This window comes from Hyaena hyaena, unplaced genomic scaffold (genome assembly GCF_003009895.1).
Source record: "Hyaena hyaena isolate Hyena2069 unplaced genomic scaffold, ASM300989v1 scaffold_563, whole genome shotgun sequence".
In the NCBI taxonomy this organism is placed as follows: domain Eukaryota; kingdom Metazoa; phylum Chordata; class Mammalia; order Carnivora; family Hyaenidae; genus Hyaena; species Hyaena hyaena.
The window spans coordinates 93998-121814 of NW_024081197.1; the positions used below are offsets into that span (position 1 = coordinate 93998).

The window sequence follows — 27817 nt, forward strand, 5'->3', positions numbered from 1 at the left end:
AAAAAAATAATATAAAAACAGGGATGGAGACAAAACATAAGAGACTCTTAAATACGGATAAAAATAGATGATTACTGGAGGGGTTGGGAGGGTGGTGGGCTAAATGGGTAAGGGGCATTAAGGAATCTATTCCTGAAATCATTGTTGCACTATATGCTAACTTGAATGTAAATTTTTAAAAAATAAATTAAATTAAAAAAATAATAACCAATGTACACAGAAGAACATAGGACCCTTCCATAAATATTCTGCAGTAAGTAAAACTCTTAGATCTCTTAAAACATCCTAGGAAGAGTGAAAAGACTTTTGATTATAATTACTACTGAGTTTCCTGCCAGGATGCAGGTGTGGTCTCTTAATAAATTTTAAAATAAGTAAAATTTAAAACTTATAATATTTCTTTACCCATATTATAAAAGCAAAATTCGTATCTGCTACATATTCATTTATTCAACAAATGTATGTCCAGTTCCTACTGTGTGTCAAGAATGGCTCTGGGAAATATCTCACTTGGAGCTTATAGTCTAGTCAAGGGAACCTACATACAATAAGTAAATAAATATTTAATATGCCACGTGGTGATAAGCACTATTAATGAAAATAAATCAGAGTAAGTAAAACAAAGAATGAACAAAAAGGAACTTGTTATTTATATGACATAATCAGGGAAAGCCTATGTGATAAATAACATCTAGGCAGAGGTTTAAATTCAACTGAGAAAATTAGTCCCAGTGGTATCTGGGGAATATGTGTTCTAGACAGAGTTAACAACAAGAGGAAAGACCTTGTAGCAGGACTCTCCTAGGTATATTTAAGGAGCAGTGGAGTTGATGAAGTTGAAATGGATATGTATAAGAAGAAAACTAGTTATACATGAGGTAAGAGTGATAAATGGGGCCAATGATTGAAATAACAAGCCACTGGCCTTGCTGAGCAGAGGTGTGGCATGATCTAATATTATAAAACATAGTCTCTGAACTTCTGCTGTACCTATGAAAAGATAATTGCTATGGGAATCTTATATGGGGCTTGCTATGGGACTTGCCACAAACTGGGTAAAACATATGAACGAAAAACTGAATAAAATATATAAAGCCCCTATGTTATATATTAGACAACATGCAGTACAAGAAAAGGGAAACAAAGTTAACCCATAACTACTCTTGATATTAATCTGGAAGCAATTTCCAGAACTCAGCAGACAGCTTTAAAAAGACTCAAAAGGATCAATATGGAAGAGTAATGGGATATCACTTCTGATAGTAGGTTATAAAAGATTACAGTTTTTGTATTAGGTGCACACACTTGACCTATTACTCTCTTAGATTGCTTGCTCTGGGAGAAGTTAGCAGCCATGTCCAGAGGCAGCCTTGTGGAGAGGCCTAAATGGTGTAGAATTGAGTATGAACAGCCAGTTGAGTAAGCTGGGAAACAGAGCCTTCTCCAGTTAAGCCTTCTGATGAGACTGCAGTCTCAGTCAGTTGCTTAACCATAATCTCATAAGAGACCTTGAGTGAGAACCACCCAGTTTTAAGTCATTTCCCAAATTCCTAACACACAGGAATTGTGAGATAATAAATATTGTTTTAAGATGCTAATTTTGGGAGTCATTTTATATGCATCAATAGGTACCTACTACAATACCTGAAATGAAAATTTAACCTGATAGGATTGGCAGTGGGTTCAGCAGTGTAAATGACAGGCTCAGGGGCGCCTGGGTGGCTTAGTCGGTTAAGCGTTCGACTTTCGCTTAGGTCATGATCTCGCGATTCGTGGGTTCGAGCCCTGCATTGAGCTCTGTGCTGACTGCCAGCTCAGATCCTGGAGCCTGTTTCAGAGTCTGTGACTCCCTCTCTCTCTGACCCTCCCCTGCTCACGCTGTCTCTCTCTCTCTCTCTCTCCTAGAAATAAATAAAACATTAAAAAAATTTTTTAAAAAAATGACAGGTTCAGTGAACATGAAAACAAAAGAGTAATTCTCCAAACTAAAAGCATAGAGAAAAAAGACGGGGGGAATAAATGAATAGAATCTCAACGACCGATGTGAACAAATAAGGCAGTCTTGATTAAGGAGAGGAAGGCACAGGAAAGTGTTTTTAAAATTAATGGTGAGGCACCTGTGTGGCTCAGGTGGTTGAGTGCCCAACTCTTGATTTCGGTTCCCATGTTGGACTCTGTGCTGACAGCATGGAGCCTGCTTAGGATTCTCTCTCTCCCTCTCTCTCTGCCCTTTCCCCACTCATGTACTCAATCTTTCTCTCAAAATAAATAAACTTAAAAAAATTAATGACTAAAATCTTTCCAAATTTTATTAAAACTATAAACCAGAGATCCAAGAAAATCAACAAAACACCAATTAAGATAAATACCAAGAAACCCATGCCATAGCAAATCATAAACAAATTCCCAAAATCCAGTGATAGAAGGAAAATCACAAAATTAAGTGACTGAATTAAAAAAGACACATTACAAACAAAAGGAAAAAAAGGTAGCATACTTTATCAGAAACTACACAAAAAAGAAGGCAATGGAATTACATCTTTATCACACGGAAAGAAAAAGCCAACCTAGAATTCCATGCCCAGTGAAATTATCTTTCAAAAGTTGAAATAAAAACTTTACAGACCATTAAATTCTGAGAGAATTCCTTGCAGCAGACCTACCTATATCCTAGTAAATATTAAAGGAAGTTCTTTAGGCAGAAAAAAATGATGACAGATGAAAAAGAAACTTGGATTTCAAAGGAATGAAGAGTGCTAGAAATAGTAAATATGTAGGTAGACATACAAAAAAACCTTTTTCTCATTTCTAATTTTTTTAATTTTAATTTTAAAATTTTTATTAAAAAAATTTTTTTAACGTTTTATTTATTTCTGAGAGAGAGAGAGACAGCCTGAGAAGGGGAAGGTCAAAGAGAGAGGGAGACACAGAATCTAAAGCAGGCTCCAGGCTCTGAGTTAGCTGTCAGCACAGAGCTCAACGTGGGGCTCGAACTCACGAACCGTGAGATCATGACCTGAGCTGAGGTCGGCCGCCCAACTGACTAAGCCACCTAGGCACCCCAGAACTTTTTTAATTTAAAAAAATTTTTAAATTTAACTGACTAATTCAGAAAAAATAAAAATATTGTACTGTGGATAGAAGAGTAAAGAATGTACACTAGCAGTAAATTGTATTGTGAATTCAAGGAGTAGACATTACAATACATTTAAGAACATTAAGGGGCGCCTGGGTGGCTTAGTTGGTTAAGCGTCCGACTTCCGCTTAGGTCATGATCTCACGGTTCGTGGGTTCGAGCCCCGCGTCGGGTTCTGTGCTGACTGCCAGCTCGGAGCCTGGAGCCTGTTTCAGTCTGTGACTCCCTCTCTCTCTGACCCTCTCCTGCTCACGCTGTCTCTCTCTCTCTCCCCTAGAAATAAATAAAACATTAAAAAAAATTTAANTTTCAGAGTCTGTGTCCCCCTCTCTCTCTGACCCTCTCCTGCTCACGCTGTCTCTCTCTCTCTCCCCTAGAAATAAATAAAACATTAAAAAAAATTTAAAAAAAAAAAAAAAAAGAACATTAAAACACAAGCCAAGCCATAGACTGGAGAAAATATGTGCAATACATAAATTTGTCTAGGGACTTATATTCAGAATATATTTTTCAAACAGCTCAATAATAATAAAAACAGAAATGAGCAAAATATTTGGACAGACACTTCATAAAAGAAAATATATGAATGGCCAATAGGCACATGAAAAGATAATCAAAATTACTGGTCAGTCAAGAACTGCAGATTAAAACCACATTGAGAACTCAGCACACCCACACTCGAAGTTCTAAAATTTAAAGATTGACAATATCAAGGTTGGTGGGAATGTGGAACAGTAAGAACCTTCATGAATGTTGGTACTATACGACAGTAAAACTACTTTGCAAATAATTTATCATTTTCTGAGATGCTAAATACACTATTACCATATAATCCAGTTCTCTCATTTACTGAAGAGAAACAAAAATTTATGTTTGCAAAAATACTTGTCCATAAATGTTGGTAGCTGCATTCTACCCAGAAACTGGAAGCAACCAGAATTTCCATCAACAGGTGAATTAATTAATAAATTGTAGTACATCTACATAATGGCATAGTACTGAGCAATAAAAAGGAATAAACTACTGATCCATGCAACAACATGGATAAATTTCAAAAACCTCATGTCAATGATATCCCAGACATGAATAGTTGGGATCATAGTGCATGATTATAATTATATAAAACTTTTAAAAAAGGAAAAACTGGGAACAAAAAAATAAATTAGCTGTTGCCTGAGTATGAGGATGATAGTAGAGACTAGTGATAGAAAGGAGCAGGGGATATTTTCAAGCAATTGAATTGTACATTTAAATGAGTACATTTATTTTATGTTAATTTCACCCTGATAATACTGTTTTTTTAAAAAGGAAATTCTGGCTTCTGTGTAGAGAATAGACTTGGATGGGGGCAGTGAGCAGAGCAAGGGGAGAAGCTGAGAGATCAGTTAAAAAACTTCTGCAATAATCCAGGGTTGCAGTAATCAAGGGAAAGTGATATTGGGTGGGACCAGAGTGACAGTAATGAAGGTGTTAAGAAGTTGTGAGATTCCAGATATACTTCAAATGTGGAGCCTGGAAAAAATGGACTAGATATGGGTCAAGTGAGAAAGAAATTTTTGTCCTGAACTACAAGACTTGCCATTTAAGATGATATAAACTTGTGGAATATCAAGTACAGTAGCTGAAAAGAGTTCAGTTTGGGACATGCAAATATAAAATGCTCATCAGATAACTTAGTGGCAATATCAAGAGGTGTTTATATTCAGGCACACATTAAGAGGATAAAGATATACATTTGGGAATCATAAGCACGTACAGTAAGACCTTGGGTTGCAAGTAACTTGTTCTGTGAATATTCTGTAAGACGAGCAAACATTTTTAATGAATTTTAACTTGATAAACAAGTGATGTCTTGCAATACAAGTAATACGTGATGCCGAATGTCACATGATCACAACTGAGCCAATGGTTTTTCTCTCTCTCTCTCTCTCTCTCTCTCCTCTCTCTTTTTCTTGCTGCAGGATTATGGGTGATCATCTCACATGCTTGGATGCTTGGTCTTAGGCTACAGTGTTTGGCAGAAATCAATGATTTTTCAGAATGTTGGAGGTTGGCCACAACTGACACTAGTGTATTTTTTGTCACTTCAAAGTATCTATGGATAGCCCTTTGTTTTTCCATACAAGAGTAAGCATAACAAGACAGATTCCTTGTTAAATTTGCAGGAAAAGAAAAAGATTCCATTGAGCCAACAGAGCAATAATTCCATTAGTGATAGTGAAAGTCATCCTACACAATAACCTTCTTCTCGCTCATCCCCCTCACACTACCCACGAAGGTTTGCAAAGGTAAGTGCAGATAAATTTGTTTATTTTCTTCATTATTTTTGTATTCTATTACAATATTGTAATCATTTTTATATGAATATTTTTGGGTTGTGGTATGAATCATCTGAGTTTCCTTTATTTCTTATGGGGAAAATCACTTTGGTATACAAGTGCTTTGGATTACAAGCATGTTTCTGGAATGAATTATGCTCACAAACCACGGTTTTACTGTCTATTATATTTTAATTCACAATATTGACTGAGGTGACCAAGAGAGGGAATATACAGAAAGTAGAGTTCTAAAGATTGAGTCATGGCAAATTCCATTTTTAAAGTTTGCAAGAAGGAACTAACCAAGAATTAGAAGAAGGTGAACTGAGAAAATGATATTCCCAAGACAAATGAGGGATATCTAGAAGGGAATATGCAACACTGTCAAATTCTGTTATATGAGCAAGACGATGTCTAACAAAATACAGTAAGGTAAATGTAAATTAACATAACATTTCTCAACTATCAGGACAGCAAAATCTTGAATGTGTGATAACATACTCCATTGAGGATGACGTGGGATAACAGAAACTATCATACTTTGATGGTGGAAATGCAAAATTCCCTAGAAAGCATAATTTTGTACTTTCTAGTAAAATTGTATATGCATTTGCCCTTTGACTCAGGAAATACCTTTCCTAGGAATTTATTTCAGAAATATTTGGACAAAAATAGACAAGTCTTTGTAGAACAGCAATCTATTGCTTCTTCTATATGGAAATGTCCTAAGTAAAAATCAAGTGATCAAATCAAATCTTGTAAGCTAGATCATAACAAATCTGGCACTCTGACAATATATGCTAGCAGGAGATTCCTTATCTAATGAATGCTTTTAGCAAGATGTATTTGGTTGATTTAAGATTGCTTATGATAAACAAACAAACCAACCTAGATTTAGGCTTATGAGGTATGGATCCTTGGAAAATATCATATAAGCAGTGTAATAATTTGAATATAAAATGGAGATGGCTATTGACTAAAATATAGCCCCCTTTGGTGTTAAGTCCTGTAGGTGAAAACATGAAGCATGTTGCCTTTGTCCTTTTTATAGCGGATATTGACTAAGTCCTCCCTTCATCCAAATTTCATTGGGTGTTTACAGTAGTAAACATTAAGCAATACAAAATTCTAGGAGGACAACAATAGATGCTTGTTCTAATTAAGGAAATTGTTGAGATGGAAGTCTTGATTACCATTATTTCCCTTTTGTAGCAGTCCTAGCTAACATATAAAACAGAAAGTTCCATCACTTCTCAGCCATTTGGCTAAGATCAACTGTAAAACATAAAGTTCCAAGGGGTGCCTGGCTGGCTCAGTCAGTAAAGCATGAGGCTCCTGATCGCAGGTCATGAGTTCAAGCCCCAGTTGAGCCTAGAGCTTAAAAACCAAATCCAAAAAAAAAAAAAAAAACCAAACCAAAACAAAAAAAAAACCCAAAACAAACAAAAAACCCCAGAAGGTTCCAGAAGGTTCCTAAAGGTAAGCGATAGACTGTCAAAGATCAAACAAAGTAATTCCTTAGATTATTTTAGTTACATCTAATATGATAAAGATTATATAGGAAGTATAACAGGCCAAGAAGGCCCAGTATGCCAATTATGCCAATATGTATCTAATTAATAATGCCTTCTTTTCAATCCCAAATTCAGAATCCTGCCAGACAGAGTATGCCTTTCATGTAAATGTGTAATGGAAATCAATGTAAATTTACTGCATTGCCACAGCAATATATAACTTTCCTGGCATATTACCACAATCTAGTGACTCAGTACTTGGACTTAACCATTAACAGCACATTTTTAAGTGCACCACGTGGATGCTACTAAGCCAATTGTCTCCTCAAAGAAAGAAGGTCAAGAGGAGTAAAAAAACATGGTCCGCTTTATGACTGAGGATGGCTAATAAGTCCAGCTAAAATTCAAGTCCAGTCCAATCTGAGAGATTCCTGGCACAACCAGAGATATTCCTCAAACTGTAAGAAATAAGTTATTGTCTTTTAACAGACCCTTCTAACAAGCAAGAAACTCATAGCTTGAAGGGCTATTTGAGTTCTGGCAAAATCACATTGCTTCTATAAAAATACTGTTAGCCCTTATCACAAAGTGATAAAAAATAAGTCTTATTTCAAGTGGGGCCCTAGGAAGAAACAAGCATTAAAAGATTCACAGAGGATGACGTCACAGGGAACCATCATGATCCAACTGATTATGTAAGAATATCCATCTCCTAGAATATTTGCAGCTGTGAAGCCTTTGGGAAAAGTCAAACAGTGCTACTCAGCAAAGATCTCTTGGATTTGGATTTGAAAACTAGCTGAGATAGTTGATCATTAAAGTCCATTTGAAAGACAGTTGCTAACTTGTTGCTGGATATTGGTCAAAGCTGCCCCCACATCAGAAGGACATTACATAATTCTAAATATCAGTCATATCTTGGAAATGTCAGAAAGACATCAAATAGGGAAACGGCAGCATAGCAAAGCTCAGTGACCTAGAATAAATGCTATATGGTAGAATACCGTGAGGTGGGAAGTTCAGCGGGAGTACACTGAATACATAAGCAAGCTTCTCACAGCTCCAATGAGAGAGTCCTCCAAGAATCCCCCTTACTCTGACAAAGTAGCCAACTGGTTCACTAATAGGAGTTCCTGGCTTGAGAGCCATGTTCCTGTTTGGAAATTGGCAGCTATGTGTCATATTGAGAGAAAAAAACAAAACAAAACAACCTTGAGGAGAGAAGGAACAGGCAAGTCTGCAAATTTGGCAGAGTTGAGAACTGCTAATTTAGCAGTGTGAGAAGAATTAGCCTCCTGATCTCAGAGGAGCATTTGGATATTTATAGACTTTGGCTTGTAGTCAACAGCAATGGATCCTAGATCACTAATAGAGTACCCTATGTGGCATTCAATTAAGTAAATCTCTTTACGAATTAAGAAGAATTAAAAGGGGTCATGTGGGTGTTAACAACAACAACAACAACAAAACAAAAATCAAAACAAAACAAAACAAAAAATCCAGTTTACAGCTTAGAAAGGAGATTGAAACACTAGGGCAGATGCCTTAATCAGATTCCTGAGCTAACTAACTATCTAGTAAGTATGCATGTTCAGATACAGTAGCAATCTATCTCTTCCTCACCAGGGGTATATGTTATAGGACACTTGTAAAAACTGTACAACATCTGGAACAAACCAAATGGGATCCAGAATTTATTGAACAATGAATTCTAGTCACCACCCTTATAACGGGGAATGTGGTATATGAGAAGTCCTTTCTTTGGGGAGAAATTGAATAATCCCGTAATATTAACTGATATATAGTATGTCAAACATTATTTTAACCACTCTTCTATAGCTGTCTGGTGTAACAAAGGATTTGTAAGCTTATTTACACAATTAAATAAAAAGCAAAAAACAAGATATATGTAAGCAATGATTCTCCAGGATGAAGCTGCATTATAAACCCCAAAAGATGGAATACTTACAAAAACTGATTAGTCAGAGAAGGCAGTGAATTTGGCCTTAGAAGAAATACAGACTTAAGTTAAACGCTTCCATCAACACGTTATTAAATGGTTCAAATAACTGTGGATAAAAGGAGGAAAAAAGGTAACTGAGTTAGTAAAAGAAATTTGAAAGGCCTATGAAGCCGGATGGTCATCATTAAGGTATTTTGTGGAGTGACTTTACACAGCAGCTGCTGGCCTGTGATGTGTTTCTCTCTGATTACCAAAGGAACATTCTCTGGGAAAGAAAAAAAGATAAGTGTCCTAGTCTGACCTTCTTGTAAACATGCTGATAACTGACTGCCTTAAGCTAAAGATATTTGCTAGGAGGAGTGTTTTTAACTGTTGAATTCTCTTAGTAAGACTGTTCCTAACGCATGGCTCCTGGGAAAATGTCACTAAAACCCTTTTCCAGTCTAAATATAAAATGAAGATGTTTCATAACTTAAATAACCCCCCTCTTGTTATGTGAGGTCAGTCATAAACTTCATTTAAATTCCTCATCTATTACTGGCCAGAGAAGGTGTCCAATGCAGAAGGGAAGGGCCAAGGTAGCCACAGAGGGTGAACTAGATTTCTCTCTGATTTGCCTGAGCCTTTCAATTATTTATATCGTCAAACATATTAGTAAATCTGGGTAAGACTCCTTATTCATGTATGTCTAATTTGACAATGCAATTTTTTCCTGTTAGCTCCAGTATGCTAACATTTACATTTAAGTTGGAAGAAGAAAATATGGCTATTTATACATGTTTGTTTATATTTAAAGATGTATAAATTTTGTTAATGGTTATCTATAAAGAGAGAAAGGTAATAGGTTAGAGGGAGCTAGAATAGAGGCCAGACTTTTCTGAGTGTATCTTGATTTGTAGATTTGAAATTGGAAACCAAATATTTTAAATTATTTTTAAAATTCCCCCAAAGTGAAAGGGGAAGGAAACCAATGAACCTAAGTATGTATTGAGTTTGGTGTCATAACAAAATGACAGAAACGTTTTCAACTGACTTTAAACACAGTAATTTACTATCTAACCTTGCTGGGATATACACTATGGTCAAAAACACTAGCAAAAACAAAAATAATATACCCTTTAAACTTTTTCCAGTATCCATATTGTTGTTGACAGTGTTATTTTATTCAGAGTCTGTGGTGTGTATTGTGGGAAAAAGCAAATGAGAAATTACGTTGAAATCACTGAAAACCTGTTTGGGTCATATTAGAAGGGAAACAGATGTAAGATGCCTGAGATTAAGTAGGAAGTATCAATATGAAATCATAATGTATTTACTCTTTAAAAGGCCCAGAAAAATATGCCCAATCATTAGCAATGGGCACTTCTAAATACAAATAGTGGTCTCTAAATATCATTTTCCACTAAGAGAAACCCAGAATTACTGGAACAACAGCTAAGTCTATGTCTATAGCAAGCAATGCACAAGATGAGCTTTGAATATCTTGCCATACCAGAAAGTAAATAAGTCATTAAAGACTACTAAGGTCATGTCAAAAGACTTAGAAGTCAACTTAAAGATATTCCCATTGGCCAAAGATGGAAAACACAGACCATATATGAGAAATCTGCAATGGATTAATACACATAAATTATTATTAAGATGGTTGTAGCTCTCTCTACTTATGTACATATTCATTTACTTATTCTTACGTATTCACGCATACATGCATGCATGCATTCATTCATTCATTCATTTGTTCATTCATTCATTGTAAGCGCTGCACCAAACATGGGCTTGAACTAATGATACTGAGCTCAAGAGTCACACACTCTACTAACTGAGCTCATCAGCTACCCCATATATAAACTACTTTTTAAATGTTTATTTATTTTGAGAGAAAGAGAGTAGGGGAGGGGCAGAGAGAGAGGAAGAGAGAAAATCCCAAGCAGTCTCTGTGTTGTCAGCAGGGAGCCTGATGTGGGGCTCGGTTTCATGACCATGAGATCATGACCTGAGCTGATATCAAGAGTTGAACGCTTAACCAACAGAGCCACCCAGGTGCCCCTATAAACTATTTTTAAATCCATGAGTTCTGAGAGATTTTATAAAATTCCAATAGAATTAATATACCATGTTATATTAGTTTCAAATGTACAACATAGTGCTTCAATAATTATGCACATTATTCAGTACTCATCATAAGTGTACTCTTAATCCCTTTCACCTATTTCACCCATCCTACACCGCCATAATAATCATGTTTGTTTACTATGGTTTAAGAGTCTGTTTTCCAGTTTGTCTTTTTTCATTGTTCATTTGTTTTATTTCTTAAATTCTTCATATGAATGAAATCATATGTTATTCATCCTTCTCTAACTGATTTATTTCACTTGGGATTGTATCCTCTAGTTTATTTCATGCTGTGGTAAATGCCAAGATTTCTTATTTTTGTGTGTGGAAGAGTAGTATTCTATTTTTTATTATATATATATATATTATATACATATATATAAAACATTCACACACCCACCACATGGGATGAGTATATCTTTTCACTTGGGTAAATATCCAGTAGTGAAATTAGTGAATCATAATGATAATTCTATTTTTAAGTTTTTAAGGAAATTCCATGCTGTTTTCCACAGTAGTGTACCAGTCTCCTTTCCCCCCAACAGTGCACATAGGTTCCTTTTCCTTCATATCTTCATCAACACTTGTTTCTTATGTTTTTCATTTTAGCCATTCTGACAGGTGTGAGGCAATATCTCATTGTATTGATTTGCATTTCCCTGATGATAAATGATGCTGAGCATCTTTTCAGGTATCTGTTGGCCATGTTTTCTTTGGAGAAATGTCTATTGGCCATATCTCCTTTGGAGAAATGTCTTTTCATGTCATCTGCCCATTTTTAATTGAATTATTTGGGTTTTTTGGTGTTGAGTTGTAGAAGTTCTTCATATATCTTGGATACTAACCATCAGATATGACATTTGCTAATATCTTCTCCCATACTATGGGTTGTCTTTTATTTTTGTTGTTCCCTTTACCATGCAGGTTTTTATTTTGATGTCGTCCTAATAGTTTATTTTGGATTTGTTTCCCTTGCCTTAGTAGCCATATCTAGAAAAATGTTGTTACAGCCAATGTCAGAGAAATTACTGCCTGTGCTCTCTTCTGAGACTTTTATGGTTTCAGGTCTCATGTTTAGGTCTTTGATCCATTTTAAATTTATCTTTGTGTATAGTTTAAGAAAGTGGATCTGGTTTCATTCTTTTCCAAGTAGCTATTCAGTTTTCCCAACACTATTTGTTGAAAAGACTTTTTCCCATTGCATATTCTTGCCTCCTTTGCTGTTGATTAATTGACCATATAAATGTGGATTTATTTCTGGGCTCTCTATTTTGCTCTATTGATCTCTGTGTTTGTTTTCATGCCGGTACGATAGTGTTTTCTCACTAGAGCTTTGTAGTATAGTTTGAAATCTGGGATTGTGATGCATCCAGCTTTGTTCTTCTTTCTCAAGATTGCTTGGGCTATTCTTTTGTGGTTATACTCAAATCTAAGGATTATTTGTTCCCATTCCGTGAAAAATGTTGTTGATGTTTTGATAAGAATTACATTAAATCTATAGACTGCTTCGGGTACTGTGAACATTTTAACATTATTTGTTCTCCTAATCCATGAGCATGGCATATCTTTTCATTTGTTTGTGTCATCTTCAATATCTTTCATCAGGGTTTTATAATTTACAGAGTATACGTCTTTCACCCATTTGGTTAAGTTTATTCCTAGGTATTTTATTATTTTGATGTAACTAAATGAGATTGTTTTCTTAATTTCCATTTCTGCTGCTTCATTATTGGTGCATAGAAATGCAACAGATTTCTATACATTAATTTTATATCCTGTGAGATTCATTTATGAGTTCTAATAGTGTTTTGATGGAGTCTTTCAGATTTTCTACATATAGTATCACGCCATCTTCAAATAGTGAGTTTTATATCTTCTGTTTTGATTTGATAGTTTTACTTCTTTTTTGTTGTCTGATTCCTGTGGCTAGGACTTCCTGGACCATGTTGAATAAAACTGGTGAGAGTGGACATCCTTCTCTTGTTCCTGACCTTAGAGGAAAGGCTCTCAGTATTTCCCCATTGTGAACAATGTTAGCTATGGATTTTTCATATATGGCTTTTATTAGGTTGAGGTATGCTTCCACTAAACTTACTTAGTTGAGGCCTTTTCTTATAAATGAATATTATACTTTATCAAATGTTTTTCTTTTCTTTTTTAAGTCCAGTCAAGGTTAATGTCAATTAATGCTCTGAACTTTTTAAATAATTTTTAAAGATGTATTTTATTTTTGAGAGAGCGAGAGCACAACCTGGGGAGGGCAGAGAGAGAGAGGGGGATGGAGGATCTGATGAAGGCTCTGTATTGACAGCAGAGATCCTGTCCTCCCAATGACTTAGGTATGTCATACTTTACATCCTTTTATTGTGTGAATCCCTTCACTGATTTTTCTGGATATACTTAATTTTATTGTTTTTGTACTTCCTTACTCTTGCTTGTGATTTTTCGTTTCCACTCACAGAGTTCTCTTTATCATTTCTTTTAAGGCTGGTTTAGTGGTGATAAACTCCTTTAACTTATGTTTATCTGGGAAACTCTTTCTCCTTCCATTCCCAATGATAGCCTTGCTGGATAGAGTACTCTTGGTTGCAGGTTTTTTTCTTTCAGCACTTTGACTATATCATGCCACTCCCTTCTGGCCTGTAAAGTGTCTGCTTAACAATCAGCTAATAGCCTTATGAGTTTTGTCTTTTCTTTAATTGTGATATATATATGTGTATATATATATATTTAATGTTGAAATATGAATATATATTTAATGTTTATTTTTGAGAGAGACTGCAAGTAGGAAAGGGGCAGAGAGAGGGGAACAGAGGATCTGAAGTGGGCTCTGTGCTGATAGCAGCCAGCCCCAATGTGGGTCTCAACCTCACAAACTATGAGATCATGACCTGAGCTGAAGGTGAATGCTCAACCACTGAGTCACCCAGGTATCCCATAAGGTTTCTCTTGTATGTAACTGTCTTCTTTTGCTGTTTATAAAATTCTCTCTTTATCAATACATTTTGCATTTTAATTATTACATGTCTTGGTGTGGACCTCCTTGGATTAATTGTGTCGGGGATCCTCTGTGCCTCCTGGATCTGGATATTTGTTTCTTTCCCTATATTTGGGAAATTTTCAGCTATTATTTCTTCAAATCAATTTTTTGCCCCCTTTTCTCTCTCTTCTCCTTCTAGCATCCCTACAAAGCAAATCGTACTGTTCTTGACTGTGTCACTGAGTTCTCTTAAACTATTTCCTTTTTTTATTATTTTATTTCCTCTCTCCTGTTTACCTTGATGGTCTTCCATTACTCTGTTCGCCAGGTCACTGATCCGTTCCTCTCTTCCTTTTAAGTCCACTATTTATTCCATCTAGGGTATTTTTAATTTCAGCTGAGTTCTTCATCTCTGATCGGTTCTTTTTTATGTTATCTATCTCTTTGTTAGGGGTCTCTCTGAGGTCCTCCACTCTTTTCTCAACTCCGGTGAGTATCTTTTTGACCATTACTTTTAATTCTCTATCAGGCATATTGGTTATCTCTGTTTTGCTTAGCTATCCTGCTATGATTTTGTCCTATTCTTTCACTTGGAACATATTCCTTTGTCTCCTCATTTTGTCTGTCTGTGTCTGTTTTTATGTGTCAGGAATGTCAGCTGTGCCTCTTGCTCTTAAAAGCAGTGGCCTTGTGAAGAAGTTTCTGTAGTGTCCTGTAGTACAGTGTCCCATATTCACCAGAACCTGGCACTTCAGACGCGCCTCCAATGTGTGTTGCACGCACCCTACTATTATGGCTAAGCCATGTTTGCCTTCAGTCCAGTTGTTTACAATGGCTCTTTTTACCTGTTGAGGGCAGTGTTTGGTTCCTGTGTTGTTAAGAGAGCCAGTATAAGGCTGCCTTGGGCTTGAATTGAATAATAAAACAGGTGTTTTCCAGAGCTGTAATAGCACTAAACTGTAGGGTGTGCTCCCTGTGTTGTCCTCTGGGAAGCTTTCATTGGTGGGCAGGGCCAGAATTCAGACCAGATGTCTGCCCCCAGCCACTGCTGAAGCCATAATCAGACTGCTATGTGTGGTTAACTTCCCCTCTTCCTGGGGCAGGAGTCACTTTGGTGTGGTGCTGGCCCCTATTGGGGCTGTTTGCACACTGACAGGCTTGTAGCATCATTTTTGATGAACTTCTGCCAAAGGTATGTTGGAGGGTGTGTCTGCAGGAGGAGAAGGGGTTGGAACACTTGGTGTCAGCACGGTCTGCACAGATCTGCACAGATGCAGAGGGGACCTGCAACTACCCAGGAAAATTTCTGCGGAAGCTGGTTTGTTTGGAGGGGGTGGATCTGAAGAAGCATGTGCAACAGGATGTGCTATTAGTAAGCTAGGCGGAGGGTGTTTTCAGAGCAGATTCCTACAGGTGTCTATGTGGGGGCTAGGGCTCAGGGGAGGGAAATGGCATATGCCATTTGCTCTTGGAGAAGTCTCCCAAAGCTCCCTGCCCCTCCAGCACATGCTCTGAGATTATTAAATAAATCTTCTGGCATATCCCAGGTATTTTTCAAATTGATGCTTTTGTGCTGTATCAGTGAGGCTGTTTGTTGTGCTCTTTAAGGGCAGAGACCTCCCAGAGCACAACCTACTGATTTTTAAAGTTCCATGTATTGGGACCCATTGATTGTAAAAACTCATGAAGCTAGGCCCCTCTGGTTTCCAAAGCCAAATGTTATGGGGATTCATCTTCCCAGTGCAGGTCTTTGTGCCTAGTGTGATTATCAGGGGGCTTGCTCCTCTCCCTTCTCCATGCCCCATGGCATTCTTCCCTCCTATGGACAGTCCTACAGGTCTGTTTGGCTCCCAAATGTCTCTCTCCCCTTTCTATCCTCTTTGAAGTGGCTTCTCTACATCTAGCTGTGGAGAGTCTGTTCCACCAGTCTTTGGGTTGTTTTCTATTTGCACTGGTTAGGGAGTGTTATCTAGTTGTGTCTGTGGGACAGGTGAGCCCAGGATCATCCTACTCCACCATCTGCCCTGGAAGTCTGAGAGAGAATTTAAAAAATCTCATTGGTCATCTTTGGAGATTGCTATAGAACCCATTATTCATAAAATAATCAAGTATTTATCCTGTAATAAACAGTGCTTCTTGGTATCTTATAGTTGAATTGGGATCATTTTTCTTAATAGAAGTATTACGGCTAAGAAATATGTAATAATGAAAGAATTGAATTATCAATTCATTTCTTAAGCCCTAATGAATTCATGAATTTAGGCAATGCTCACCTGGTGGCTTCTAATATCACAAAATGGAGACAACCAGTCATTATGCATCTCCTTACAGAAGAATACAACACAATCTCTGAGATATTCCTACCAGAAATTGAATCTGAATGTAATCAAACTTCTACATGTAATTCACAGAAAATTTAGGAGGCAGATGAAAGCATGGGAATATAATTACCAAATCTAGGTTGCAGAAAACTCTGTAATTTCTAAAATATGAGGGTAATGTGTAGAATAGTATCAAAAATCATTGAGTATTTTCTCTTGCACTAGATTTTGTGGTTTGTCATTGTGTGACCTGTAATACCCAGAGTCATTTCATATACAAAAAGAATCTGTCTTTAGATGATGACCTAGAATATGGGAGAGCAAGAAAACCTCATATAAAAGGAGCTGGAAGGGGCGCCTGGGTGGCTTAGTCGGTTAAGCGTCCGACTTTCGCTTAGGTCATGATTTCCTGGTTCGTGGGTTCGAGCCCCGCGTCGGGCTCTGTGCTGACTGCCAGCTCAGAGCCTGGAGCCTGTTTCAGTCTGTGACTCCCTCTCTCTCTGACCCTCCCCTGCTCACGCTGTCTCTCTCTCTCTCCTAGAAATAAATAAAACATTTAAAAAAATAAAAAAAAATTTAAAAAAAGGAGCTGGAAATCTTATTTCACACTGCAATTATCAACCTCTACATCAAACTGTGGATTCCGCCACATCTCCTTTTACTGTTTAAGCTGGTTTGAGCTGAAGTTACTTCTACTTGTAACCAAAGCATCTTAATTTATAGATTAGAAAAGGAGCTACAGACTGAGAAGGAACCACTTCCAATACATATATTTATAATTTGAGGCTCTATATATGCAAGTCCCATCTATCTACTCATCAATGTTTTTTTTTTCAAATTATAAACAAAATCAAATTGAAGAGTAAAGTAGAAGGCTGTTTTTCTTTTCTTAGCTTTTAAGCTGCACTTTGAAGTGTCACTTTTAAGTTTAAGGTTCCCCTCTAAATCTTCTCCAGTCACTAATCATTGAAAATATTTTAAATATTAACTAGTTACCCAAAAGATAAAACTGTGAAAAACCAAAGTGTTTGAAGCTAGTATTCTGTAAACACTCTAAATTGATGGATCTTGAACATTTGTGCCTAGATCCTAAGTAAGAATAAACTCTTAAAACAATATATACATGTAATAAATGGTGACAGGGCCACTATGGCCGAACTGCTGCAATATTCACTCTTGCTCCTGGGAATGACCTCTGGGTGGGAGGTGGACATACTGGACGTACTATGAGATGTTCTTAGCCAAGATTCCCTTGATCATCTGGTCTCCACATGTCCCATTCTACTGGAGGGCCATAATGGCAATTCAGGTCCCTTACTATCAGTGTCAACTCAGTCACTGAATTTACTTTATTCAGCAGTCTCAAAAGTCTTAGTTGTCACCTTTCTTCAGACTACAGTTATTTGGTTAAATGTCCATATTTATCTCCCTGGGGAAGATTTAGGAGGATATTTATAATATATTCTTGGAGTAATTTTTCTGTTTGTGTGTGTGTGTGTGTGTGTGTGTGTGTGTGTGTGTGTGTGTTTTAACAAGATTCAGCTTTTCTTTCAGTCAATAGGCCCTGAGTTTTAAAACTGGATTAAAGGGTAACAAATCTGAATGATCTATTTCAAGAGCTGAAAATAGCCTACTCCTCACCAGCTCTCAATTTTTTTTTCTAGTATATAAGTCAAGTTAGCTTGCCACCCATATCACTCTTAGGTATACTTTAGACTGTTAGCTAAAGTCATGGATATATGATGTTAATGCACCCTGACTGCCACCTCCAGCCCTGCTGCTCATTACAGTAATTACAATTGCATGGCTTCTGTTAATTAGTGTCTCCCTAGGAATCTGATATTCTGGAAATTTATCATACCTATCAACACTAAACATCCCAGTTCTATGGCAACACTGCCTACTCAGTCCTGGGCTGCAGAGGCTACTTACTGTTATCAAGATCACAACTGCGTTTCTCAAGAATGATAGGGCTCTTCTCTATAGTCTCTTCTATTCTATTCCCCTCGAGGTAAACATAGTCAGATGATGGGTTCTCTGGCCTCATATAACCATCTACATGTATAGTCTGATATTATAACATTATCATTTTTCCAAGTCTTTGACCTTTCCTTAATACTCCACCAAGGCAAGTTTAGCATTTCTCCTTCATGTTCTATAAGACACCATTTCATCCAGCTTCAAGAATTCAGGTCAGCAAGCAGCATGTTAAGACAAGTTCCAAGTGTTCTTGTTAAGATGTTAAGACCCCAATTTAACAACTCATGTCAATATACATTTTCCCTTTCCAGCCACAAATATTAACTTTTCTAGATACACTCCAACATGTGCTCCCCCGGTTCCAGGTCCTGTATCCTTCCAGTATGCACAGTATTTCTCACAGCATGTACTTATTTCTACCACCCCTTGGGAAGTGCTGTAATTTGACCCTCGTTTTAAGTCTCGTGAAGAGATGGCATAGTTTGAGAACAAGGATTATTTACGAGGCACTTGTTTCAGGTGTTGACAATAGGCAAGTTGACAATAATTGCCTCTAACAAGGTTAAAGGAGCTGCTTCTGCCAGCCTAGAGGGTGAAGAAAAATCTGGTATTCAAGGTACACCAGAACAGGCTCATCCACACAAATATCCCCACTGCAAGTCATGGATCCCACTCTTTCCATTAGAGATCCTCATTTCAAAATAGGAGACCTGTCAAGGCTCAGTATTTAGGAGTGTAGCTATCATTACCATTAACCCTGAGTTTGAGTTTCCATAGTGTTTTCGCTCTAGCTGCTGTGAATAGGGCTTTTCAAACACTGAGGTACATTTTTCTGATGCTCACAGTGTACCTTGAGTTTGTAGTTGCTTATTTTTCTTCTCAAGTCATCTAAAGACTTTATCAAAAAAACAGTCAAGTCCACCTTAAGAATTCAGAATTAAAAAAAAAAGTTTTATCAGACAGTTCTGTGAAAGCAAGTGTTGTCTAGGTGGGGAAAGAGATTTCCTGGTGCTTCTTATTCTACCATCTTCCCAGAATCCTCTCCAAATTCCAAGATGTTATTTTTTATTAACGGAGAAATACCAAATAAAATTATTTTGATGTTAGAATTATTTTAACAATAGAAAAGAAAATAACCCACGAACTTCACAGTCTTTATTATTGCCACTGTCTTTATGCCAAGTGCTACCTATCGCTTATACTGATGTTTGAACTTCACCAGCACCTCAAGACAGTCTACCGCTGAAGAAAATCTTAGTAACTGTGATGTTACACCAGAATCAACACCACCACCAATGGTGTCCCTATCACTGAATTGCCCCAAGAGTGATTCAGCTCTGATTCCCATCCTGGCAGGCTCCTTTCTAGGGCCATTTCAGATAACAACTGACTTGGCCTAGATTCCCCATAAAATGGACCTGGGACGAGAGCTTGCATGTAGGTTGATTTTAGCGAAGTAATTCAAACAGGAGTAGGTAAGTAGGAAGAGTTGCCCCATGTGGTGTTAGCTACCTCACACAGCCAGGGCAGTTTATGTGTGAGAATGGCTACATGGGTTCCTGCACATGTTCCATGAAGCTAAGGCAACAGCAAAGCCCTGCACAGGAAGGAGAACCACTGGTTGCTGGAGTAAAAATGTTAGGCTTAGAGGATAAAAGTTGGGCCAGAAGAACTTTCATAGTAGGGTAAGTGCTCTAATAAAGCAATGTTAAAATACTATGGAAATTTATATGGAAAAAAAGCAGATGATCCTTTGGTTTTGAAGCATGACTTCAAAAGCATGGCTCTGTGGGGCACCTGGGTGGCTCACAGTTGGTTAGGCGTCCAACTTTGGCTCTGGTCATGATCTCACAGTCCGGGGGTTTGAGCCTCGCATCAGGCGCTGTGCTGATAGCTCAGAACCTGGAGCCTGCTTTGGATTCTGTCTCTTCTGCTCTCTCTGCTCCTCCCCCACTTGAGTCTGTCTTTCTCTCTCAAAAAATAAATATTAAAAAAGATTAAAAAAAAAAAGCATGGCTCTTCATTACTGGAAGAGCTGAAGGCTTATAGTAACTGCTTTACCATTTGTATCCTTTCTTCTTCCTTTTTAAATATCAGATTAATTATATTATCTTCTGCCCCTAAAGCCTAATGTTTTAAAAAGGAGAAACAGAAGAAAAGATTAAATACTGTTACCGTGGCAAAAATTTTTTAATGTAAAAAAAAATGCAACTGGCTAAAAATGCAAAGTATTCGGTAGTCCTTCCCCCACCTTATCTGTGGAGCATATGTCACAGGACCCCCAATGAATGCCTGAAACCATGGATCGTACCAAACCCTATATATTTTTTACTATACATACATGTTTTTTACTCTACATACGTGCCTAAAACTAGGATCAGTGAGGGATCAGTAACAATAAAACCAGCATGAATTTCTTTTTTCATTCTTCACAATTTCACAGATAGAAGATTTGTTCTTACTATAGATCTCAGCAACCTCAGCATGTGATTTTTTTCTTTCCCTATTTAGCTGAGAATTTTCAACTTTGCACTTCAAGGAAGCACTTTCTGACATTTCTTTGGCATCTTTGAATTGCCAGTATCACCACTCTTGAGCTTTTGGGACCATTACTAAGTAAAATAAGGGTTACCTGAACACAAGCACTGCCATACTGTGACAGCTGATCTGATAACTCAGAAGGCTAAGTGACTAATGGGTGGGTAGTGCATATACAGTGTGGATACATTGCACAAAGGGATGATTCCATTCCTAGACAGGACAGTGGGAGATTTCATCAGAATACTCAACATGGTGTGCAATTTAAAATTTATGAATTGTTTCTTTCTGGAATTTTCCATTTCATACTTTTGGACCACGGTTGACTGGAGATAACTGAAACCACTGAAAGCAAAACTACAGATGGGGGTGGAGAGACTACTGTATTTCCTCCTGAACTGTGACTTACACTTTACTGGAGCTGTAAAAAAGCATGAGAAAACACCTGAATAAATGCATGCACTGTGTAATCTATTTAGGTGGTGAGAAGAGAGAATTTGCATGATACTGTAGTAAACAATTCAGAACACAGCAAGGAAATGGATTTATACATATGTTAAATAAAAGAATGGTTATTCTGTCATGGTCCTGAAGTTGAAAAGCAAATTTGAAACAGTGATTACAAACAACACTCCTAAATACTAAGTTTCTATAGGGTGCATTGTTTGTATCTTACTAATGGACACATTTTCTAAAATTCTGTGGTTGAACTGCATGTTCCTTTCAAAAGAAAATGGTTACATAAGGTGCTTTTGCTTGCTTGGTATTGGAAGAAGGAAAATGCGTCTTATCTAGAGAGAAGAAAATTTAAAAGATATTTTAAAGACGCCTAAACAGAAAAAAGAGGATACATATCGGGTTTTAGAAAGTTCACAAACCACAATATTCAAATTCAATATTTTACATGGTTATGATTATATATAAAATATTAGTACTTTGCTTTCCCCCATATTATAAACAGCTATGCTTTATATCTGAACCTGTGATTCAGAATGATTGATTCACGTCTCACATCAGGACACACTAAATATATCTTTTTTGGGGGGGATAGTTTTTTTATGCATTTGTAAGACTGCTTCAGGTAATTTATAAGTAATGCACTATGCATTATTTAAAAAAATGTTTTAAATGTTCAGTCATTTTTTGAATGAGCAAGAGAGAGAGAAAGAGAGAGACAGACACAGACAGAGAGCAAGAGCAGGAAAGGGGCAGAGAAAGATGGAGATACAGAATCTGAAGCAGGCTCCAGGCTCCAAGATGTTAGCACAGAGTACAATGCAGGGGGGCTCAAACTCATGAACTGTGAGATCATGACCTGGTCGGAGTCTGACACTTAACTGACTGAGCCACCCAGGCACCCCAAATAGGCCTTTTCTATCAGAAACTGGCATATTGTTGCCATACCAAATTAGTTGCTACTGTTGATTTTAAAAAATATTTTCTGAATTTATCTAGGATGCCTAACACTGACAACATGATATGTAGTTATGAAGACACTTACAGCTTTTGTAAAAGTCAGTATTCATCTTATACCAGTTCTTTTCAGAATAGAAAACATACTTAATAAATGAAAAAGTTAATAAGCCACATCTAACTAGAACTAGCGATTGTTCAATGAGACAATATACAGTAGAAATTAACACCATTTAATTTACAGTTTATTTTATAATCGTATTTTATTAAAGTATAATTCACAAATAGTAAAATCATATATCTTAAATATACAATTTGGGGAATGTTGACAAACATATGCAGCTATATGACTGTCAGCCAGATCAATATACAAAACATTTCAACCCACCCCCCTCAAATTTCCTCAGGTCCCTTTTCCAGCCAATTTGAATCCTCTGCCCTCACCCAGAGCAACAGGTGTTCTGAGACCCATCACTACAGCTTAGTTTAGCCTTCATATAATTAGTTATACAGAATTTTCTGTCTGGTTTACTTTGCTCAACGTAATGCTTTAGAGACTCATGTATGTTATTACATTCATCAGTAGTCCATTCTTTTTCACAAGTAGTATTCCATTGTCTAACTAGTTCACAGTTTGTCTATCCATTCTCCTGTGGATAGAAACTTGATTGTTTATGTTTTGCGTTATGAATAAAACTTCCATAAACATTCACTTTTCTTGAGTATGTACCTTGGCATGAAACTGCTGAAACACAGGGTGTATATTTAACTTTCAAAATTTCCAGTTTCCAAAGTAATTCCTGTCCATACTGTATGAAAGTTCCAGGTACTTCACATTCTCATTATTGCATGATATTGTCAGTCTTGTTTAGTTTTAGCCATTTAACCAGTGTGTATATTCTGTAATTTTAGTCATTTAGTGGTATCTTGTGGTTTTAATTTGCATTTCCTGGATGATAAGTGATGTTTATTGGCCTTTTGTATATATATACATATATTTTGTGAAGTGTCTGAGTCTCCTTAACTGGCTTCTCATTTTATTACTGGTTTGTAGGAGTTCTTTATATATTCTGGGTAAGAGTCCTTTGTCAGATATGAGTATTTTGAATATTTTCTCCCAATCCGTATCTTGTTTCTTTACTTTCTTAATGGAAGCTTTTGATGAACAGAAAGTTTTGATTTTGATGAAGTCCAATTTCTCTTTCTTTTAAGTTAGTGCTTTTTATGTCCTATTTGAAAAGAAATGTTTCTCTACTTCAGATTATGAAGATTTTTCTGCTAGAATTTTTTTCATTTCACCAGTCACATATAAGTAAATTTTTCTGAAGGTTACGTAGGGGTCAAGGTTTTGTTTTTACGCTTTTTTCAGTTATCCCAATATCATTTGTTGAAAAGCTATCCTTTCCCTTTTTAAATCAATTGGTAACTTTGTAAAAAAAAATCAACTGACTGCATATTGTTCTCTCTCTGGTTTCTCTGTTACTTTGACATATTTGTCTAAATCTATGCCAATGTCACACTGTCTTCATTGAAGCTTAATAGTAAGTCTTGAAGTCAGGTCATAGAAGTCCTCAACCTCTGTTCTTTTTCAAAATTGTTTTGGCTATTTGAGGTCTTTTGCATTTTCAGATAAAGTTTTAATGTTTGTCAATTTAGACCCCAAAAAAGCCTTCTGGGATTTTTATCTAGGATTGTATTAAATCTATAGATCAACTTGGGAAAACAAATTAGGCAGCTTCTTTTCTCCTGCAGAAAGAGGTCAATAGGTCCAGATATGGTATGTTACTCTACTGCACTGTTTATAACCCAGGATCCTTTGTCTTGCTGTTCAGCTCTCCCTGGATTTTCTCCTCATGGATATAATATAGCTAGTAGGTTACCTCAGGTTCCAATTATGCAATTCAGGAAAAAGAAAAGGGGAAGGCAAAGTACAAAAAGTGTATGACAGCTCAATCTTTCAAGTCATCTTTCTTTAAAGTTCTACTTGACACTTATATCTCATTAACTTATATCTTATACTTATATCTCATTAACCTGAGCTGTCTTACCATGCCATTTCTATCTTCAAAGGAATCCAGAAAAATGTTTTAGAGCATGACTCTAAAAATTCAAGTTCTATTAGTAAAAAAGAAGAGAATAAAGTATATTGTTGTGTGTTCTGCACAAGTTATAAAAGGCTGCTAATCTCTGAGTTAAGAATACTAGTGGAAGACCACTAGTGGAAAAGTTCATAGATGATCTACTAAGATGGCTTCAAACTCTGAACTATTTTATAAGTACAAAATTTGAAAATTCTAGACCAGGAGTGTTTGATGTTCACAAGACATTTTGACATCTGGTTTAATAGCATTAAGAAAGTGTCATCTGTTTGTAAATGAGTGTAGAATCTGTTGTCCAAATTCAAGGCCATTTCATTCCATTTCCTTCTACAGACTAAAAAGAGCCTCCAAGACAGGAAAAACAGCTGGTTAAACACATATGTATCTTAACAATGCCTTAACAGATGTGGATCTCCTTCTCAACTGAAATAGTTCATTGTTTTCAACCCACTTCAAGAATGCACAGAAGATTCTGAGTAAAGAATTATTGTACATTACATGGAATTAAAACATGTGCAAATAACATGTTCCAGTCTCAGGCCAACTGAGGTTTAGGGAAGTGGGAAGAGAAATAATATTGGTTGACCGAGTCAGGGATATTTGGGGTGACAGTGGTACAAGGCAGACAGCAAACTCACTGACATGGTCACTTCTGGACTAAATGACTCTGGGGAACATGGTAACTTCCAAGATAAACTCATCTACAACCCTTCTATTTTCTTGTTAACTCATATACAACTTGCCCCAGAGACAATATATTTTCAATGACTTCTATGAAAATATTTGTTGTTGAAATGTGCTACTTGTATTATGATTAAAAGAGATTATACTTATTATTGGTTTACCTTAAAAGATACAGAGAGGAAATGATTGATATGATCATCAACCATACTCCTATATATTAGGTTTCTCCATAAGCCACAGCTCTGATTCTGGTTGTTTCCATTCTTCTTCAAGCAGTGTGTTAAAACTGAAAGGTTTGAAGTATTCCAGACGATGGCTAAACACAAAGAAAAAGAAGGTGGGAATTGAAATGAATTCTGCATTTGTGAAATAGATGTCCTCAAGGGCTATTTATTTTGTCACATTTGTGACAGAACAGCATTCTATTTTAAAAATACCAAAGGTAAGACGTATTCTATGTGTACAACTTTCTCATTCTTTCTATGAAACATTCGGCTCTGAAATTCAGCCACATCTCAAAGCACTCTCAATTCTGCAAAAGCTCCCTCATGGCCAAGGGGAGAAATAAAAATCAACCCTCAAAACCTGACTCATTCTATCTTGCCTTAAACAAATATTACACTCTTACAGATGTTTTTACAGTTAAAGTTTTATGTGCTTTATATGCCACATAGATAATTGTTTTTAAAGTCTCAGTTCCATAGACTAGAGAATAGACTATTTTGCCAAAGCAAGGGAGGTTAATGTAAAAGAGATTTAATCCCAGTTCTTTCCTTTCCAGAAAAACCATTTAACTATTGTGGCTTAATGAGGAGAGAAAGGCTTCACTAACATGTTATAGTGGATCTCAGATGTTCAGGAAATCACTTTGCCCTAACTCCACCTTGGCCAATGGTATGATCATACTTTAATCTAGGGTAAAACTCTAACAACTTCTAAACGAGGAGACTGAATACAGAAAGGCATTAGCTGGTAAAGAACCAAACAAACAAGCTATCTTGATACGGAGCCCTGAGTGAGTTGCATCTGGATTCCTGTCCCATTCTGCCCCCCTGGACAGGCGGAACCTGGTTTAGAGTCATGTCATCAATGCAGGATTGAGAAGTTAAGGAAACTTCCAGTTACAAAATGAATAAATCATGGGGATACAAAGTACAGCCTATCTACTCAATATAGCCCAGGAAATGTATTGTAATGGCATTTGTTGTACAGAGACTGATGGTTGCTACACTTGTGAGCGTAGCATAATGTACAGACTTATTGAATCACTAAGTTGTACACCTGAAACTAATGTAACAGTGTGTATCAACTATACTTCAATTTTTAAAATTTTTTAAATTAAAAAAAAAGACGTTAGGAAAACAACAGTGAAGGATAAGAGAAAGGGTCAGGACTAGGAACAAAAGCAAAGGGAAGAAGGAAAAGTGTTTCAGGCAGAATAAAGGCAAGTGGCTAGAAAAGATAAAGGTGAAGTGAGTAAAGAGTGTGACAGGAAGGTGAAAGCTAAGGGAGAGGAATGGCAATATAGCCCTTTCTAAAGGTAAAAAGGCAAGAAAGTCAGTCTACCATGGTGCAAAGCCCACCAGGATATCTCTGTTAGGCTATTCTAAACATGCAATCTCAGCAGACGATCTTGGCTACACTAGGGACACACAGAAAGACACAGAGTAGGAATCTCAGCTTGCCTCAGAACAGCATGTGCCTTTCCTCCCTAAGGAAGCAGTGTTTACAGCAGTCCATGAAGCATTTATTAGTCTGGGCAGGAACTATATTCTCCTTAAGTGACAGGTTCAGGTGCAAAGAAATAAGCCTCAAAATGAGAAAATGTAGGAGATACCTTAGCTTACATGCCTCTGCTGCCCCACAGGAGCCAAATATCTTGCAATAATAACTTCATAGGCATAGTTTCTTACATCCCCACAAGGAATGATACCGTTAAGGGGAAATCTCAAAGCCATACTGCCCCTATCAGGTATTCATAGTTTATTCATAATTCCTCTCAGGTAAGAATCAATTTACCAATTAACGGCCATTATTATGACAAGCAATGTTGCCTAAAAATATATCTGATATTTTTATCATTCAGGGGAAGACAGCTAGAAAGGTGATTGAAGATCACATTCTCAAACAGCAAGGGAAAAGATTTATTAACCTTTCACTCACATCAGGAAACATGGATGCCTCTGGTCATTTGGCTCTGAAAGTGATCATAAATGAATTTGGAACCATATTTTTATACTAGCCCCTGCAATACTCACTAAGCAAGACTTTCCTCATACTGCTTATGGAAATGTAAGTGCTCTACTGACAGCAGTAAGTAGACTGCCCAAAGTCAGTCTGTCAAGTATTTACTGAGGACTGTCACTAGCTGTACTACTCTACTAGGTATTTGTACACATGCCTCCTTTGAGTGAAAAATGTTACTACTGTTCTGCCACAAATTAATTTCCAAAAAACTCAGAATCAGAACATATCTTCATTTATTTGCTACTTACAAATCAGGTTTTTGTCCTTGTTGCACTTCATGTTGAGGTACAGGGTAAAGAGCTTCATAATTTCTTTTCTCTTTTGATCCATGAATTGCAAATGAATTGAATTTTGTCACATTTGGTGGAAAATAACTCCAAGGAAGATAAGCTCTACCTTTCCATTTTGTCTCTTCTCTGGACACTTCGAACGATAGAGCAAGTTCCTGCTGTAGAAACAACATATGAAACACAAAAGGTAAATTTAGATTTATACTTGAAACATTTTATATA

At 36.7% G+C, this 27817-nt stretch overlaps 1 protein-coding gene across 6 annotated transcripts in view; it reads right to left on the reverse strand.

The window, feature by feature from the left end:
- Nucleotides 1–23459: 23459 nt before the first annotated feature.
- CUNH4orf33 (chromosome unknown C4orf33 homolog) overlaps nucleotides 23460–27817 on the reverse strand; it is a 29463-nt gene continuing 25105 nt past the window's right edge. For 4 of the 6 annotated variants that reach the window (XM_039256229.1, XM_039256226.1, XM_039256227.1 and 1 more), the window contains 2 exons: nucleotides 27554–27753; nucleotides 23466–25374 (listed from right to left, as the gene is read on the reverse strand). In XM_039256229.1, the coding sequence (XP_039112160.1) occupies nucleotides 25269–25374; nucleotides 27554–27753 (306 nt within the window). In that variant the 3' untranslated portion in view covers nucleotides 23466–25268. Of the gene's footprint in view, nucleotides 25375–27553; nucleotides 27754–27817 lie in introns of all 6 variants that reach the window. The other 2 variants (XM_039256228.1, XM_039256230.1) reach the window with 2 other exon arrangements.